The following is a 19383-nucleotide window of genomic DNA, read 5'->3' on the forward strand; positions in this document are numbered from 1 at the left end:
AGATAGATTTAAGGATATAATTTAATCTTTTCTTTTTTTTTTAAGATTTTATTTATTCATGATAGACAGAGAGAGAGAGAGGCAGAGACACAGGCAGAGGGAGAATCAGGCCCCATGCCGAGAGCCCGATGCAGGACTCAAGCCTGGGACCCCAGGATCGCACCCTGGGCTGAAGGCAGGTGCCAAACCCCTGAGCCACCCAGGGATCTCAATTTAGTCATGTTTTGCCTAGCATGCTCCTTGATCTGCATACCTCTTCATATATTTTACAATTTTAATAATACTTAGGTATCTGTTAGCCTACTTGAGGCAGGCCTAACAATTTTGGGACTGTTGAAAACATACATAACCATTCCATATATGTCTGGTTTTGACATTAGCCATTCTTGGTTAAATTTAGTACTACTTTGTGGACTGTATATGAAAACGTGTATATTTAACAAATAAGCCTACTAAATGCCATTAAATGAGTTGTCCTTCTTTTGGCTTATGCCCTGCCCCAATTTTAAGTTTTCATATCGAAATCTAGCCTTTAACTACTACTTTAAAATCTCTGCCTTTTAATTTTGGATACCAAATAAGGCAGAGTTATTCAGGTGGCCAAGTAGACTTTTTCTGACCTTGAATGTGGTTTACTGGTATTACATTAAAAAAAAAAAAAGAAAAGAAAGAAAGAAAGAAAAGTCAGTATTTGCTGTTTTAGGATAGCATAAGCCTGTGAGATTTTTCCAAAGATCATTTTTAAAGTCTGACGTGCAGCTGCCTGACATCTACATTTTTAGCCAAAAGGCGTCTTCCTTACATTCGGATTTAAGTGACCCTGGAATGCAGTACTGGGAGAGTTTGCTGTGGGTTAATCTTTGGACATTTCATATCTGACAGGCACCAGCATCTGTGGTTTATACTGCATTGTTCTTTAGGTCTCGAAATAACATTCTCCTAAACCTGATGATAGTCAGAGGAATGTTTACTAAGATTGGTTTTCTTCCATTTGCATGGCTTTAAAGCTGGAGGTAAAACATAACACAACTGTGATTTAAAAAAAAAAAAGTGTCATTCAAAAACTAATTTATGCCACTAGTAAGTTTGAAATAATCCCCACGAACTCATGTTTTGTGCTGGAACGTTCATCAAGATGTACTCTTTTGTTAAGTAACATATTGTGTCCATGTACTTTACTATGGATGCCAGATCTGTTAACACAGGCTTATTGGAGAAAGTGTATTTCTGTTTGCATATACATTCAGACACAGGCATTATTATTAGTGTTTTCCAGCAGCACAACCAAAAAGTCAAAGGAGATACTTTCGTTTTAATATAATGTTAATGGAGTGTGGATAAGAGAGTCCTTTGTTGAAAGTTGAGCTGACCACAATTCATTTAAATTGAGTCAAAGAGCTTTTGGCCCTACAATGTAGGGCATATAATCTTATTAGAAAGCTCTTTAAAATCAATAAAAAATAAAACAACCTTAAAAGTGTGGTAGCACTGAATTCATTCTTTAAGAAACAAAATCTATTTTCAATTTCAGTACTGTTTTTTTTTTCTTCCAAGTGTACCATGGTGTTCTTATTTAAAAAAATGCTTTTATCCCATATATTTACTCCTGTGAAAAATATGTGTCATTCTTTGTCCTTAGGAAAATTCCTGTTCTCAGCCATTTCAGAGCTAATCCTTGAGGCGGCCATTTTGCTGAAAAGCAGTTAAAGAAGCCGTCTGTCAGCTTGGTCTGGTTCTTGCTGAGAGAGTGTCTACATGCATTTCTGAGCGCCCAATGTGAGCTTTAGTTCCAGATTTTTGAATGAAATAAAGTTAAGGTCAGGGAGTCAAATATAAAAAAATATCTTGCAGACAGAGCCCTCATTAGCATCTACTCATCAATCTCAAATCTAGGAGCTGGGAGACCATTGTACTGTTATCATACTGATACTGAGCTGATAGGAAATTTGATGTAACAGGCTGGCAGTTGTGAAGGGCAGCTGATAATAATGGTGCAAACTCAACAAAAAAGTTTAGTAAAATCTGCAGGAGGTGTTTTCTATCATTTGGCCTTGTTCTGTTGGCTGCTGGCTTTTGCTTGGCAAGAGGGAGGCATTGTTCTTATTCTCCAGCTAGAGAGATTTTAATGTGCTTAAAAGTATTGACTGTGCACTTCTGTTACTGCCTCTCCCCAACAAGACAAATAAATAAAAGTGATGCACTGGTGTATTGAATAGGAAAACCCACCCAAATTTAAAAAATTCACATAAACCTGGAAAGTTGCCTTTTTTTTTTAATTCAAAGTAAAAGAATCCTCTGACTATTGAAAACATGTCTTCTTTCTGTTCAAGGTCTAGTCAATAAATGGGCGCATAATCTTGGAAAATGGGTTAACATCAAATATTTTTCTTGAGAATTGATAGTATATTGTGATTCTTAACCACTTCTATGTAAAACTAAGAGTTGTTTTATATAATTAGGTAGCATCTTAAAACTTAGCATTCATTGGTCATGTTTCTGCCCTGACAAATTTATGAGAGGAAAGTCATGCTAACAACCAGGCCAATTCCACTAATTAAAGTCATGCCCAAGTGGGTTAACATGATATAGATGTTTGCTTTTAATGGAGCTTAGAAAGGGTACTGAGTCCTGAAATGTTCTGTTTGGAAAGCTTTGCTCTATAAAATTTGCCTTTAACACGGCTGATGACTCTTAATTAGGATGATATACTTGCTGGTGTGATGTCTTGTTTGAGAAGAAACACCACCAGTTTGCTTAAGTAATCTTATTTTTAATGTATTAAGATACCTTTCTTGGGGCATGGCATTTCCAAGTACCTGTCTTCTCCGCTGTGTTTTAGGTGTGAATCATGGTGCTACAGTGAAAGACAGATTTATTGCTTTGAGGGGTCTTCATGTGTATGATTAAGGAATAGAAGTGCAGGACTCCAAGATTTACCTCCTTCCTGTTCCATTGGGGATAGTTGAGGAGAGTGAGTAATGGGATAGTTTATAACACTGCAGGCCCTTTATCAAGAGACCTCTAGTCAAAACAAGAAGATAAAACTCAGAGGATTTCAAATGGGAGAATACAATTTTCGATACTCTCTGGGACATACCCATTCAGGCTGAGCAGTAGAGTCCTCTGAATTTTCCCATCTTACTCTTTTAAAATTTCCATTAAAAAAGGTGAGCGTATCAACACTGGTTAAATTATGTAGGTGTGCTTAAATTTTGTATATCTTCGCCCTGTACTTTTTATTTCTTGACATTCTTTAGGTTGTTGGGACATCAGAGAAACGCAGTAGCCTAATTATAGAACACAGATGATTTTTTTGTGAGTTCTTATTATTGAATGTTAGTAGTGTAATGATAAATTTAGCAGTGTTATCTATTTTTGAGCTTACCAAAAATTAGCCTGTTTCTCTGAGTCTTTCATTTTTATTTATATGTACTTCATTCCAGTTTTGAAGTGCTGAAATAGGGGGTTGGGGTTATAGAGTTTTCCCCAACTGTGTGTGCGTGTGTGTGTGCATGTGACAGAAAGAGAGAGAGAGAGAGAGAGAGAGAAAGAAAGAAGAAAAAATATGTATTTAGGGCAAAAGGGTTTATTTGGCCTTGGAGAGGGCTTTATCCAGGATTTTTTTTTTTAAACAAGCAAATTCAGAAGTAGAATAGGGCATCTGCTAATGTTCAAATGGTTTGTTTCATCACCAGTGTATAGATACAGGCTGCTGCTGCTTCTGCTGCTGCTGCTGCTTCTTCTTCTTCTTCTTCTTCTTCTTCTTCTTCTTCTTCTTCTTTTTCAGATACAGGCTTCTATGCTTTGTTTATTCTCATGTTCTTTACAAATGGCAGATACCACCTTTAGAGCAAAAATCACCCTCAAATTAAGGTATAGCCTCACTCTGGAGGAGTTGCTTACTTTTGAGAGCTTTCAGGTACTATCTAATGTGATGGGATCTTTTGACTTGTTGGTGACATTAAATCCTAAAAAGTGACTACTACAAGTGATATTTTTATGTTAAAAATACTGATTTTACCTTTGACTTTGGAATGTGTTAGTAGTTGGCAGTAGAGTTCTTATGTTAAAGATTAAGGTAAAATGGGAACATTTCCAAGCTCTTCGTTTTCTCCTCTCTGCCTGAGGTGACTAACACATTCCCATAAATAACTGGTACCCTTTTGAACCGACCTTCAGGTTCATGTGATATAATATTGATGGCCTTGACATTCCATGGTATATGCACAGTTCTGGAGACAGAGCGTGTCTAGATTCCTAAAAGCAAGTGGAACAGGTGGGTAGACACCAATCCCCATAATTCAGGGGGACCTTAGTAGGAATGCTGTTTCTGGGCTTTGGGCAGGAAGAATGTCTCATAAGCAAAGTCCTCCCACCCCTTTAAAAGTAGAGACTTGAGTACTACTACTGGGGTGATCTTGAACGGTAGCTAAATTCTCTGGAGCTGGCGTTCTCAGCTTCACATTCTGGTTCTACCACTTACTAGCCATGTCACCTTAGGCCAATTATTTTACTTCTCTCTGCCTTCATTTCCTCACCTATAAAATGGGGATAATAATGTATTAAAATTTAATGACAAGATACCCAGTTGGGATTTAGCACTTTAGCAAAGATGTCTTCAACATTGGTCATTAATGTGCTGCCCAAGTATCCTGTGCCTCTGGAGATTAAACTACAAAGCTGAGAAGTTCCAGTTAAAAAAAAGGATCTCTCAAAAAAAAAAAAAAAAAAAAGGATCTCTCTTTGGAGGTTTACCCTCCTGGAGTATATATTTCATTCCTGAAAACCATTTTATTGATTTAGAAAACATGAGGATATAGCACTGACTTTGCAAAAAAAAAAAATAGTTTAACAAGTTTTATGTTGCTACTGGTTTTAAAGTGATATTTCTGGTTTTGTGCAATGCGTGTATTAGAAATGGGAATATTAGAAAACTTAGTTCATTGTATTGTCAAGCATTATTGGTAGCCTTAATTTATATATCCATTGTGCTGCAATTTTATTTGCAAACTAACCCCTGCAGGGATCATTATAGCACTTGAGGGGATGAAATTACTGCACTCTGTTGTGGGTACTTTTTTCACTAAGAAGTATGGGCACCCCGAGATGGTACTTACCCATCTGTCCGTTGAAGCATTTGTATGTATATTACCTGAGCACTTAGGCGTGCCACCAAGAGAGGGGATTTAAAATGGAGAAGAAAGAAGAAAAATCAAAAATAAAAACATGTGATGAGAATAACAGAAGCCTCTCGCAAAGAATACCTAGACTGCTCTTAAAAGCAGATTTAATAGCTAGTAGCAAAACCATTCACTATTGTCTTTAAGAAACAAAGCCCAATCTACAAAGTTGAAACTGAAGTGCAGATCTGGAAAATTTCCAGGGAAGTCAAGCCATGCAGGCTTCTAGATCTCAAATTCAAGGGGGAAAAAAAATCCAATTTACAAAGTAACTTCTTCCATTGATTGTGTGCTGTCAGTGTTTGGGTAGATCCTGAACATTAACTGATTAAATTCTTCAATGTATGTGGTCATACATATGGCTTCCTCTGTTTGGAGCTTCTAAATGTGTGTTATTGACACATGGGACATTCGTTAAATGAAGAAGAGGGAACAGAGTGGAACATTTTGGCCCTAGCTTGATCTTTCCTAAAAAGAAAGAGTAGAGAGCTATTCAGTTCCATTGAAATATTATTTCTTGATTGCCTATGCTTTATATCACCTAATAAATGGCTGTATGTCTTAAAAACACCTAAAATTACTTTAAAATCAGTGGTGAAACAACTCGCTAAGCCATTTTTGTAAAGTCAGTGCTATATTCTAATTTTTAAAAAATATGTATAAAAACACACTCCATCTGCCTAATTTTCCCTTTCTAGTACATCAGATATAAAAATAGTCTGCCTTGGTAGAGAGGAAAGATTTCAGGTGTACCACTGGGCTCCTTGACAGCTCTTCTGCATTGCGCTGTGGGCCCTCACACTTTTGAATTCCACTTAGGGGCTAAGATGAAGTGTTTCTTTTGTTTTCTTTTTTTCCCTACTATATTCAGTTGTCTTAATTTGTTCCCTAGGTGGCCCCCACTCCTACGGACACAGCTCTTTCACCTATACGGTAAGACTGGGATCTGGTTTCCCGTGATTCTTGGTGTCTGTGCATGGTGGAACACCTTGTGGGCTCATAACTTGGGAGGATTTTGGTGGTGATAGGGCTGCAGAGGTAGAGGTGAGGAAACTGGCCTGAGATCATTCAACCAGCCAAGAATCAGGACAATGTCTACAATGAGTGTGATCTTGGCTTTCCCACTGGGACATGCTGAGGAAGGGATGTGCCAGGATGCTGGACTCTGTCACAGTTAATGGACTGCAGTCTACTGACCAAGGAGTGATAGAAGAAGGGTATAAAGGTAGAAGAAGAGGGAAATGGGTTTTGCCTGAGGTTGCCCTGAAGGGGGATACCCTTTAGTGAGGAGGCTACGAATATTCATTCTCTGATATAGGGGGAAAAGAGATTAAAAGCACAATGAAGATCAGATTTAAAAAAAAATATTTTATTTATTTTATTTTTATTTTATTTTATTTTATTTTTTTTAAATCTTTTTTTTTTTTTTTTTTTTTTTTTTATTTATGATAGTCACAGAGAGAGAGAGGCGCAGAGACACAGGCAGAGGGAGAAGCAGGCTCCATGCACCGAGAGCCCGACGTGGGATTCGATCCCGGGTCTCCAGGATCGCGCCCTGGGCCAAAGGCAGGCGCCAAACCGCTGCGCCACCCAGGGATCCCTATTTTATTTATTTTAAAGTGAGGGAGAGCAGGAGCAGAAGGAGGGTCAGAGGGAGAGGGAGAAGCAGGCTTCCCACTGAGCAGGGAGCCTGATGTGGGGCTTGATCCCAGGACCCTGGGATCGTGGCCTGAGCTGAAGGCAGACACCTAACTGACTGAGCCACCCAGCTGTCCCAAGATCAGATATTTTTAATAGTTGTTTACCTCCTATTGAAACGGGAACAAGGAATATTGATTCATCAAGTAATTTAGGGTAATGGAGTCTGGACAGTTTGTGGTTCTACCTTCTCACCTCCTCTGGTCCCTGCTCTCTTTTGTTTTGCCAAAAGAGAAAGCAAGTAAACACCTTCCATATCTGATAAATGCAGAGATCTCAAGTGAAGTGTCTGGCTCCCATCCTGGGGTGAGGTCACACAGTCTGACAGCAGCTGGGTTTGTGTCAACATGTCAACCGAAGTGCAAGGCATGTGGCCATGATTCTTTTTTAGCCCTCAGTCAGGTCAGCAGGAGGGGGCTCTTTGGTCAGGTGTAGTCTATATTATCGTTCAGGAGTCTCGCCCATCCATGGATACTTCTAAATGCATGCGTGAAAGCAGACTTTAAGGTGTAACCAGTGGTATGGCTTTGGCCTGCTCCATGCTTACTCATAGTCTTAAATTCAGTCTTGTCTTGGCAAGTCTAGAGGTCTGGTGTTTTGGTTTCTAGGAGTCTATTTTTGTCATTGTTGGAGGAAACTGTGGGAAAGACCTGGTTCAATGGGAAGAGTTAGTTGAATTGGACAAGAAATATTGAAAGGACAGGTAACCTGGTGGCACCTTATACAATCAAAGCAATAACTATTTTAAGTATACATATCTGAGAATAAATACTTATGATAACAAACAATGGTTAATGAGTGCTTCCTATGTGCCATGAACTATTCTAAGTACTTTACAAATCTCAAAACCTGAATTGTGGACTTTATGCATCTTTCATGTTTGTCTAAAGGAGCTTGTTAACCAATGGAGGATTGTTTATGTAAACCAAGCTTCAAAATGTGTTAGAAGGGAGGAGGAGTTCAAGGAGGGCATGCTGACAATCATTTGGGTTATTCTACAATTCAACACCTCCTAGAATCAGGCTAGAAACCTAAGGATATTTGATGATGTTAAAGTGAAACCAGGGGCACCTGAGTGGCTCAGTCAGTTAAGTGTCTGCCTTTGGTCCAGATCATAATCTCAGGATGCTGGGATCAAGCCCCTCGTCAGGCTCCCTGCTCAGCAGGGACTCTGCTTCTCCCTCTGACCCTCCTCTGCTCATGCTTGCTCTGTCCCTCTCTCTCTTTCCCCTTCCCTCTCCTTCTCTCACTCTCTCTCAATCTCTCAAATACATAAAAAAATCTTTAAAAAGACCAAATTAAAAAAAAAAAAGGTGAAACCAAAAACTGAAGGGAACTGATTGACCAATATCTGTGTGCCACATTGATATGTAAAGTGACACCACTCACTCCATCATGGATTGGGGTTGGCAGCAATAAGAGTAGGTGGTGTGGATAATAGGTGGATATGATATTGTTGGTGTCTCAGCAGCTAAATTAGTACATTGGGCATGGCACCTTTGACATTGGCTCTTTCCTTTGATTTTCTTTTTATTTTATTTTTTTATTTTGAGAGAGAGAGAGAGGGAGACAGAGAATGTGCTAGTCAGGAGTGGAAGAGGGAGAGGATTGCAAGCTGACTCCATGATGAACATGAAGCTGGACATAGGGCTTGATCTCATGACCCTGAGATCATGACCTGAGTTGAAATCAAGAGTTGGATACTTACACGACTGGGCCACTGAGGCACCCTGACACTGGTTCTTATTGGTAGATAGACCTCCATGAGACTGAAGTGGAGGAAAGTGGCAGGCACTATGTGATGGACGAGAAGATAGTGTTCATGAGCTTATCAGTCATCTCCTGGGGAGTCCACAACACTTGCATCGTGAGGATGCACAGGATGGGAGGAAAGAGCATAGGGAATTAGAGAGAAAGGAAGTTCTTAGCAATAATTCTGCACTTGGTTTGCGGTGTGCTTTGTGGACACGAAGCCCATAAAGTCCCATCTAGCAGGTGTTTCTTCTGGAACATCACTGTGCCTCAGTTCTACTGGAATATGGTCATAGTAATAAAATTTACCTTTTTGGGTTTGTCTGAAATAATTAATATAAGGAAGGTGCTGGCAGTGGTACCTGTAGGCCATTATCTCTGTGCTAGCTCTAATGATGAAGAATAAACCGGTCAGTCCTTTTAAACAATAGGAGACAAAAACCACCACTCTAGAATCCAAGGGAGGTTCCCCCCAGCCCTCCTCCAGGAAACTTATCTTACTGAGCAGTTAATTACTTTGACAGTTGTGTATACCTTAGCTCTGGATATCCAATGCCTATCTACCCATACCTATCCAGCCCCAGATTACATTTTACTAACTCTTCTCATGTATCCTGGCTCTCTGGAGCCATGCCAGACAACCCAGGTGACTTGGGTTTGTTTCTTGAATGTCTTGGTACATTAGCATAAGACATTTCCACCGGTCTAAAGTTCCTTCCCCCTTCCCCTAATTTGCCTGTTGGAATGGACCTTCTCTCTGCAAACCCTCCTTCCTGCCCCAGCCCTCTTCTGCCTCCACTGCTTTGCTCCTGTGTTTCTGAGGTGCCTGTTTGAAACCTGTTTCATGTGCACATTCCTCCATCAGATGGAAAGCTTCCTGGAAGATTGATGTAAACGTTTGTATTTCAGACTCTGTGCAGTTGAGCTTAGTGAGTGAACAAATGATTTTTTTTTTTTTTTTTCCCAGCACCACCATGAGCTCTTTGAGGCTGTGTGGGTCAATTTTTTTTTTTTTTTTTGAGCCAGCTTCCTTGTCTGTAAAATAGTTTATTTCTAAACACCCAGACACCCAGAAGAGCGGATAGCATACAATAAGTGTTCACTAAGTGCTGGATTATTAAGAATAGAACTTTGAGATACATGTTTTCAGTGCAGAGTTTGTTTTGCTTATATGAAGGTAACTGCAAGGGCTACTTTATATGTTTTATTCTTCCTGAATGCCTAATCTTCTTTATTTATGAGGACTCTTCCTCCACCACTCTCAGACAGACTTCCCTGGGGCCATTTACCTCCCACTAAAAAGCAAATGAAGGTAATCTCTGGTTTGAAATTGATTCCTATCTAGCCTAGAGAGAACATGCTAATCACCTTTGCTAAGTGCTTTTTGACCAAAGGTGTAAGAGCCTAATCTGATTGGGGGCGTGTAGTGTGTGATTTCTGTTTAAAATTTGTGATTGTGAAATTTGCATTTTGAAAGGTAATGGGTAATGGGATCTCAAATCTAATGATATGCTACTTGCAGTGGACAGAGCGTACATTTTTGGCCTTTTGGTTGAAAGAAGTACAGCAAGGCCTAGATTTCTGTGACATAGTATTTAATTCTGTTACATTCAATTTCATTTCTATAAAAATAGTACAAGTCTCGCCCCCCTCCCCCATATCGGTGGTGTGTTTTTGTGGATGTTTAAAGCCATTTATTTTCCAAAAGCACAGACTGTTTTAAAGAACGGTACTTAAGGCTGTCAGCCTGCCTCAGTTTCTTTGTCAATGAGTATAACCCTGGCCACCTGCATACCTCCCTGGAGTGTTTGGCTGAATGGCTCGGAGCTTGTAAAGTGCTTTGAATTTCTTGGATGAAAGGATCTCTAAGTACAGGTCTTATGAAGGTATTATATGTAGGCTTTCTAAACTGCCGTACAGCCTGTTTTGCAAGAACACTAATGCACTTCTGGGTTTAGAGTTATAAAAAGATGTATGTTCAGAAGCCTCAGGCTGCATCTTGTGAGGTTCCTGAGGCATGTGTCACTGCTTGCTTACCTGTAGCATAAATTCTGTCTACACTACAGGTAGCTACAAGCATGCACAGGTAGAGCAAACATTTGGACTTAAAGTTGCCTGCGTTTGGCTCCTGTGGTATTGATGAGAAAGCGCAGGATGCCGGAGGGTGGCCTCTGGGTTCCCAGACCGGTGGCCTCAACTCTTCAGGGTGATGGAATCACGACATGAGAGGCCACACCCAGGTGTTTGGAAGCAGTGGAGTGGAGGGGAGAGAAGGTTTGCTCTGAGAAGTGACAGTGAGGGTGTAGAGGGTTGGATTTGAGGTCTGGTTCTCCTGGTGACTGGCTCTGGACCCTTACGACGGCCGCCTGCCCTGAGCCCGTTTCCCTAACACTGCCCTGCTTTCTTTGTGGTGCCCAGGACAAGAATGTGAATGCAGGTCCACATTCTGTATAGGTAAGTATTTGGAAGTTATAAATCAAACTAAAAAACTGTCATTATGTTCAGCACTTGTCCTACTCTGAAAAATATACCTTCATGATAACCTTGAAGGCCAGGTTTAAATTTTGAGTTTCCAAATTCTTTTTTTTTTTTTTTTTCTTTTTAAGGTTTTGTTTATTTGTTTGACAGAGAGAGAGATTGAGAGAGAACATAAGCAGGGGGAGCAGGAGCAGGAGAGGGAGAAACAGGTTCCTTGTTGAGCCAAGGAACCCCATGTGGGACTCAATCCCAGGACCCTGGGATCATGACCTGAGCTGAAGGCAGATGCTTAACCGACTGAGCTACCCAGGTGCCCCTAGTGTTCAAATTCTTGAGCTATCTTCCCCTGGCCAGGTAGCATGAACAGAAGCATGGGCCTAGCATGCATGAGGCTACATGTGGATACTCTTGTCCACACCTCACCTTGTGGACCTTGGGTTTGTCTGTTGAAGGTTCGGTGAGTATCTGGGGGCAAATCCTGCACAGTCTCTATATAAATGAACTTGGGCTGTTTGAACAGGGAACATAGGGCCATAGTGCCTAGACCACGATACAGAAGGGGTTTCAGGGATCCTAGTGGGCATGTGCTTTTGGCCATGGAGTCTTGTGGCCTGGGGCTAAGGATGGCACCACCTACAGGATTAGAATGAGCATTTATTGCAAAATATGTATAATTTTGCATTTATAAAGTATTAATATCACATAAATGAAAAGACTTCTAGCAGGAAAGTTTCAGCTTCCACTTCAGCCTGGATCATGTCCATGTTACACAGTGACAAGAGTGAGACCTACCAGGTAGGATGATGCCTTATGGTTCTTGTCTCTCCAGGGTGAAGCCCAGTCTGTTTTTACTTAAATATTTATTTGTTTGATAACATATATTAAAAAATATTTATATTGGTTACTTCTTTTTTGCTTACGTATTAGCTTAGCCATGTTTGTAATATCTGTATGCAGACATGACTTCCTGTCTTTGTAGAACTGACACTTTAATAGGAAGAAACCGGAAATAAGGATAAAATATATAAAATTGTTAGGTTCCTTGAAGGTGGCTTGCTCTCCTGTCATTTATATATAAAATGTGCCCCTGCCAGGGACTAGACACTTTGCCTTCACCAGAGATACAGATGGGGGAGGAGTGGTAACCAAACAAGATGTGGTGTGGAGCACCATTAGTTGCAGGGAATACTTGTGCCCTCTGGGACTGAGGTTCAGGACTTTCCTTTTCATTCAATTCATCACTTGTCTACTCATTCTCCATTGTATGTGAGGCATTGTCCCAGGCTCTCTGAGAGGTTAAACATATAAATTGAAACTTTTTAGTCCTTTAGCATTTATGATCTCCTGGAGGTAATAGGTTAAAATTTGAGATCAGTTCTTGGTGTCTGATGAGTACTTGCATGTTAGCAGTTTTCATGTACCTGCCTGCATTCCTGTCAACAAAATAAACTCTGCCCCATGCCCTCTACTGTCTCCTTCACTGGGGTAGGGGGAAATCTTGTCTGAACCAAGCCACTCAGTGGGTGTGTATTGAAAGAATTCTTTTTACCGCCCTGGAATGCTGTCCTTGGGATTCAGCTGACTTCTCTCAATGGGGACTCATACATCAAGAGGGCTGTAGTATAATTATCTCAGCTACTGTGAAGCCACTGAAAGGCACTTGCTGAATCCGGGTGTAAATTTATTGTGAAGTTTAACAAAGGAAATGTCACCTCCTCCTTTCCTTTTTTTCCCCCGCTTATACTTGGATTGCATTTAAAAGTTTTCTGTTGGGATAAATATGCTATTTGATCTATTAAATGATCTATTCTGGTTTGGGATATGTAAATACCTTCTGAAGCACAGGAGATTCCTTGGCTGTTTTATCTCCCTTTGTGGGGATGGTCTGGTTCTTTTTTTGATAATTAAAATAAAACAGCTAGAATGAAAAGTACAAACAATTGTGGTGAGCCATAATTAGGATAATCAGGAATTTCTCACCCAGTTGATAAAGGGGTCAGCCAATCTTCACCGAGTATTTATCATAATCAACTACCCTCTGTGGCTTATCCCTACTATTATGATTCTTGTATATTTACTACAGTCTTTATGCAGATGTTGGTTAATTTTTACATATGAGATATAAGGGGTGAACTTTTTCTGTTAAAGAAATTCAGGAGGTGGTTGTAGAAAACTGAGTAGAAAGAATGTTAAACCCGATTTTATGATTTTTCTTATAAAAAAGTAATTGTGATTTTAAAGAATCTAAAAGCAGTACATTTTGGGGTTCATATTTTATCTTTCAGGGGAGAATCCATTTGCATATAATCTTGTTTTGAGCAACTAGAGTCCTGGCAGCAGTTCCATTTCTAACTAGTTATGGTCCTGGGCAAGTTTCTCAACAGATCTGGCTCCTCCCTATAAAAGGAATGTTCTAATTTTTTTATTTCATAGGATTCTTCTAGGTTTAAAGTTCAGTGATTGGACAAAAAGAACTTTCTGTTGAAGCTACATAATGTTTCAGAGCCCTGGTGTGTACTATAATCATTCAAGAGGCTTTTTTTTTTTTCTTTTTTTTTTTTTTTAGATTAATGCATGTGGGCCTTGTCTATCAAGATTCTGATTTAGTCAGGGTAAAGTGGAGTCTTAGGACACAGATTTTTTATAAAGGTTCTCCATAGATTCTTCTGATGCACAGCAAGAATCGAGAACAATCAGTTTGCTCTCAGTTCTTCTAAAAAGGGAAGTGTAGTATGAGTCCTTGAGAATTTAAGAAAACTGTGGAATTTTTCCTGAGAAAACTATATGTACACAAATTTTGAATGTGTAATTTAAGGCCGTTCTTGTACCCTGTATTTAACAAATCTTAAAAGTCCCTGATCTAGAAGCTGCATCTAGGACTCTGTTTTTATAAACTACTGCAATCAAATGCATAATGTCAAATATAATGGAATCACAATGACCACTGTTATGTCTGTTGGAAATGCCACTGAGATTCAGAGACACAGGAATTGGTGTTGAAACTAGGAAATAGTGTGAATAGGAGACTTTTAAAACATTTTTTTGCCTTGGCCTTATTTACTGAGATCTGACCTTTCTGATAGGTTTCATGACTCCTTTGGAATGCAAAGTTGGGGATAACTAATATTTGCCACTAGGCAGTATTTATTTAGTGATGTGAGAACCTAGGGCCATGCGTCGACTGCATGTGTGATTATTAACAGGACCCAGGAAAATGCTACCAGAAATAATGGCACCTTTGTTATCACAGTGATGTTTTTTTCTTTTCTTTGCCAATGACACTGAAGAAAAAGTGATATTTGTTATCAAATTGGGCAGGGAATTTACAAATGATAACGAGTGAGAGGGACTGCATTCTTGTTAGTATCTCACTCTTGTAGTCCTAACTAGCTGTCTCCTATGGAAAGATAAAAACACTTGACCAGGGCCATAAATCTGCTCTGTCCCTATCACTAGGGCGTTAGGATGTATACACAGCCTTGACCTCCTCCTACTCTGCTTTTATTGAAATGATGCTTATACTTACTATGTGGTGATAGTTTTAGGAGAGCAGAAGAGACACTTCAGCAGAATTTTCCTAAAGAAAGTAGAGAAGTGGCGTTTTGGAGGGCAGACATATCCTTGTGGTGGTGGTGCCGGCTGCCCTCCTTACCTTACCTGAGAACTTTGTGGGTAGAAGTGGATCGTGAGATGCATCGGCTAAGAGTAAGCATTAAACAAAACCCAAACCCAGCTCTCCAGGGTTCTCTTATCTGATTTCTACTTTTTCCTGTCAATTTCTCTTGCCTTGATTGCTGCCCATATTTTAGGCAGGGGCACATCAGTTTTCATCTGGTAGCATCGGGGTCAGTGATGACGGACACGGAATGGTTGAGGAAAATCAAACTTCTTTATTTTGACAGTGCTCAAGTGAGGTTTTATGGCCCCCTCTGAACTACACAACACTTTGTAGACTGGATATCTCCAGTATATTCTGTGCCTAGCATTTGAAAGGCCAGAATTTGATACCCAAATTACTGTATCACTATCCAGAGTGGAAAGTGTTATTTGGGTAGATTATGAGCAAGTGTGTGGATTGGTTTTGGGGGCACAGTGGATTGGGTTCTGCTGGTCTCCAGGCCTAAGCCTCGTGTTGCACTGTAGTTGACCTGAACTTAGCAGCTGATATGACATCATCTTGAGTATTGCTGGCACATTTTTCTTAGTAGATCTGTATTAAATTATTTTTACTTTTCAAAACATGAAGAATTTTGGCTTGCTTTGCATACCCTATAGGTATGTCTGGCTGTTTCTGATGAGTGAGGTATTGTCCGCCTGTTTATTTCCTTCCAAGGAAGTATCTGTTAACACAATATGCATTTCAATCATCTTTATTACAGAGCAGTCTGAAAAATCTTGAGGGCAAGTCAGGAAAGCCCCCAAAGCAACTTCTGAAAGACAGGCCTAACAAGATACCAGCAGTTCATATTTCTTTATTTCTGGAGATGTGGCTGGTGATAATGAGAGACCTCACAGAATATTAAGATATTTTATTTAGAACATTATGTTAGGAGATGGGAGCAAAAAGTCTCCAGGTGTTTTTCGTCTCTCAGTACATCTGTCTCTGTCAGGGCAATAGTACAGCACAGGATCACTTTGCTGAATGCATAAATGAAGTTTGCAAAGCTCAGGTCAACTTGGGGTATTTGACCCTTCAAGACTCTTGGTTTTTTCACATTTCCTGGTTTGGGGATCTTTCTACAATATTTTGCTATCAAAGATTTCTGATAAGAATGCTATTTTCAATTTCAGATGCTTTAGTAGCATTGGCTTTCCTGGATTTCTGGAAGAGGGATTGAATACCAGAGTCTTTGCTAGGTCCCTCTCTTACTTTATATTAGTTCTTGAGTGCCTAAAATTTGGAGGAATTTTCCTGTACTCTCGGCCTCCATCTCAGTTCTCCTGCCAGGAGCATTGTACACTTAGAGATAGGTGAGGTGGACTTAGATGCCCAAAACCAATTATTAATGGGGCAACCCACATTTTGCTTGGACTTTGTAATTCCTTTCACCCATTCTAGTTCTGACTCCTTCACTGTTTCCTCACAGATATCTAAAGCAATATGATTCCTCCTCACCATATTTATATCTGAAGTAATTAATCATATTTTATCCTATACCAACTGCTCCAAGAGGGGTTTGTAGTTTGTAGTGTATGTTTGACATATAGATATACTCCCCCCCCCCCCAAAAAAAAAAAAAAAACAAAACAGGAGGGACAAGGCTGTGGTAAGGAATAGAGGGGAGAAGTGTTCTATGTAAGTGAGGCTACTAATGCTTTGGGGTTTTGATGAGAACTTAGGTAGAACAGGGCCTGCTGACTCTGTGTTCTATTTAATCACCCATTGTAACTCTACCCAGGCTGGAGTAGGTAGGAGATAGGAGTTACTAATTGGCCTTCTAGAAGTGGAGTTCACTGTGGTTTTGTTGTTGTTGTTATTTATTTTTAAAAAGATTTTATTTATTTATTTAAGAGAGAGAAAGCAGGCATAGAGGGCGAGGCTGAAGCAGACTCCCCTCCTAAGCAGAGAGCCCCATGGTCTGGGATCATGACCTCAGCTGAAAGCAGATACTTAGCCGATTGAGCCACCCAGGCTCCCCTAGAAGTGGAGTTCACTGTTGATGGAAGAACAGTGCATAGTTATTTTTTTTTATGATTGTTTTGGAACATGGCTTACAAACTTTGAAACAAAGGGAACTGTGTAGTGAAACTTCCAATCGGTTTTCAATTACATTTATTACAATACTATATTTTCCTTGTTTGATTTCATCTGTCCCCAGAGACTTCAGTAACTTATTAATCGCTGACTTCTTTGTCTCTAGCCCCTTGGTGGCTCTCTTAAAACCCACATTCCTGTTCTGACTGTTCTGCTATAAGGCTCCATCTAGTTATGTGGGAGATACATCACGTTAGACACCAACAGATTAGAAACAAATTCATTCTCTACACCCAATATTTTCTCCTTATATTGTTTGTCTTTAGAATGGGTCCAAGTTAGAAGCTGGGATTTATCCTTGACGACTCCTTCCTCACAGCCAATTGAGTCACTGTCTTTTCTGTTTCATCTGCTAAATATCCCTGGACTGTGTTTTCATTCACTCTCTTATCATTTCTTGCTGGCAACAGATACTGTCTCCAGAGCTGGATTCTGAAGGAAGTTTCTGATGACTTCTTTCCCTTGCTTCATATCCTCCAGGGTAGACAAGACCCTTCCCAAACTGGTTTTTCTGAATTGTCCTCCTGTCTTCTCCCTCCTCATCCTCTGTTTCAAGTGTCCTGGGTCCTACTGTTGTTGAGGAATAATGCTCTTTCCTGTTCTGTCCATGAATGGACCTGTCCTTTTCTTGGTTCCTCCTCCTTTCTCCTCTTCCTCCTGGAGACTGTGCCACTTACTCACCAGCCTAGCCCGGATGTTTTCTCTTGAAGCCTCTGTCAATATTCCTTTGTCTGTGACCCCTTTGTTACAGCAAATAGCATATTAAATTGTCATTGTTTATGTGTCTGTCTCCCTGTTGAACTGGGTGTTTCTAAAGAGCAATGACTGTGTAATGTCTGGCACCCAAAAGACAGTCAGTAAATATTTGCTGAGTGAAGGTAAGGTGAAGATGGAAGCAATGGATGTTAAACATTTTTTTTCTCTTCATGTGGATCATTGTAAAAAGGCATATTTTACATCTATTAACACATAATAATCTGTTGGCATATATTCCTTTGGCTCTTAAAATAACTATATTGTTATCTATCGGAAACGAGAGTGTAATTTTTGCAATTAGATGATACAGAAACACTGGCATCAAATACAATTAGAATATTAAAATATGCCCTAGCCAACTCCTCCTTCATTTGACATATTTGACAGATTATCTCAACCTTGACCTATGTCCTTAGGAAGCCAAACTTTATTTCCTCTAAATTAGAAAGTCTCCTAAGTATTTCAAGAGTCTAAAAGTCATTCACATTTCAGAAATGGAGATCTTTTCAAGCATGAAATGTCTAAACTTCTCAAAGCAAAAGGAAGCTGGACAGATGGGATCAGGCCAAGGCATACAGAATCCCAACATGGATTTAGTTATGTTTTATAGCACTGAATTCTTAAATGATTATTGCTGTTAATAATATATATTGCAAGATGATTAACAGAAAACTAAGGTGAAAAAGATCCTATTGATAAAGTTAATAGTCTTTTAGTGACTTATGAGCAACTGATCAGGGAGTAGTACTTATTTGGTGTGAGCTTGCAGTTTCAGAGTAGATCAAATGATTTCTTAATGCTCCACATCAATATTGGCTGTATTAGAGTGGGAGATACACAAGCCTCAATGAGGCTTACCTTGCGATTTACAAATCAAAGACTTAAATCTCTCTTGATATTAATTAATTAATTAATTAAAGTAGGCTCTATGCCCAGTATGAAGCCCAACATGGGGCTCGAACTCATGACCCTGAAATCCAGAGTCAGATGCTTAACCAACTGAGCCACTCAGGCACCCTTCTCTCCTGATTTTTTTTTTTAATTTTTTAAAAATTTATTTATGATAGGCACACAGTGAGAAAGAGAGGCACTGACACAGGCAGAGGGAGAAGCAGGCTCCATGCACCAGGAGCCCGACGTGGGATTCGATCCCGCATCTCTAGGATCACGCCCTGGGCCAAAGGCAGGCGTTAAACCGCTGCGCCACCCAGGGATCCCTTCTCTCCTGATTTTAATGCACAATGAACTTAGTTAGATTTAATTATAAATTTTTCAAATGTTAGGAGTGCCTGAGTGGCTCAGTTAGTTAAGCATTTGCCTTCGGCTCAGGTCATGATCCTGGGGTCTTGGGATTGAGTCCCTTGTTGGGTTCCCTGCTCTTCGGGGAGCCTGCTTCTCCCCTTGTCTCTGCCTCCTTCTCTCTTTCTTTCTATCTTTCTTTGTGTGTCTCATGAATAAGTAAATGAAATCTTTTTAAAAAATCTTCAAATGTTGTAAATGAAACTGAGTGTCTGTATTTGAATTTTCATTTCCAGATATTTGAAGATGTTTGTGTTACTGATTTGTAGTTTATTTGCATTACAGTCTGAGAATATACATTATATGGTTATAATCTTTTAAAATCTAGATTTTTTAATGGCCTATGTTATGGTCTATTTTTGTCAAATATTTCATTTACTCTTAATGTGTATTTTGTTGGTGTTGGATAGAGTGTCCTCTGTATGTCAAGTATAGATGCAGTTGGTTGATAAATCCAGTTCTTCG

General features: G+C 39.7%; 1 protein-coding gene across 9 annotated transcripts in view; it reads left to right on the top strand.

Annotated features, from left to right (window-relative positions):
- Positions 1 to 19383, top strand: part of LOC118349920 (uncharacterized) — a 586341-nt gene that overhangs the window by 189891 nt on the left and 377067 nt on the right. For all 9 annotated transcript variants that reach the window (XR_007408488.1, XR_007408490.1, XR_007408489.1 and 6 more), the window contains exon 5: positions 6073 to 6113. Coding sequence is in view for 6 of the 9 variants with exons in the window: in XM_049106055.1 (XP_048962012.1) it covers positions 6073 to 6113 (41 nt within the window). In the remaining 3 variants the exon portion in view is untranslated. The remainder of the gene's footprint in view (positions 1 to 6072; positions 6114 to 19383) is intronic.

The sequence above is a fragment of the Canis lupus genome, chromosome 35 (genome assembly GCF_003254725.2).
Source record: "Canis lupus dingo isolate Sandy chromosome 35, ASM325472v2, whole genome shotgun sequence".
NCBI lineage: Eukaryota > Metazoa > Chordata > Mammalia > Carnivora > Canidae > Canis > Canis lupus.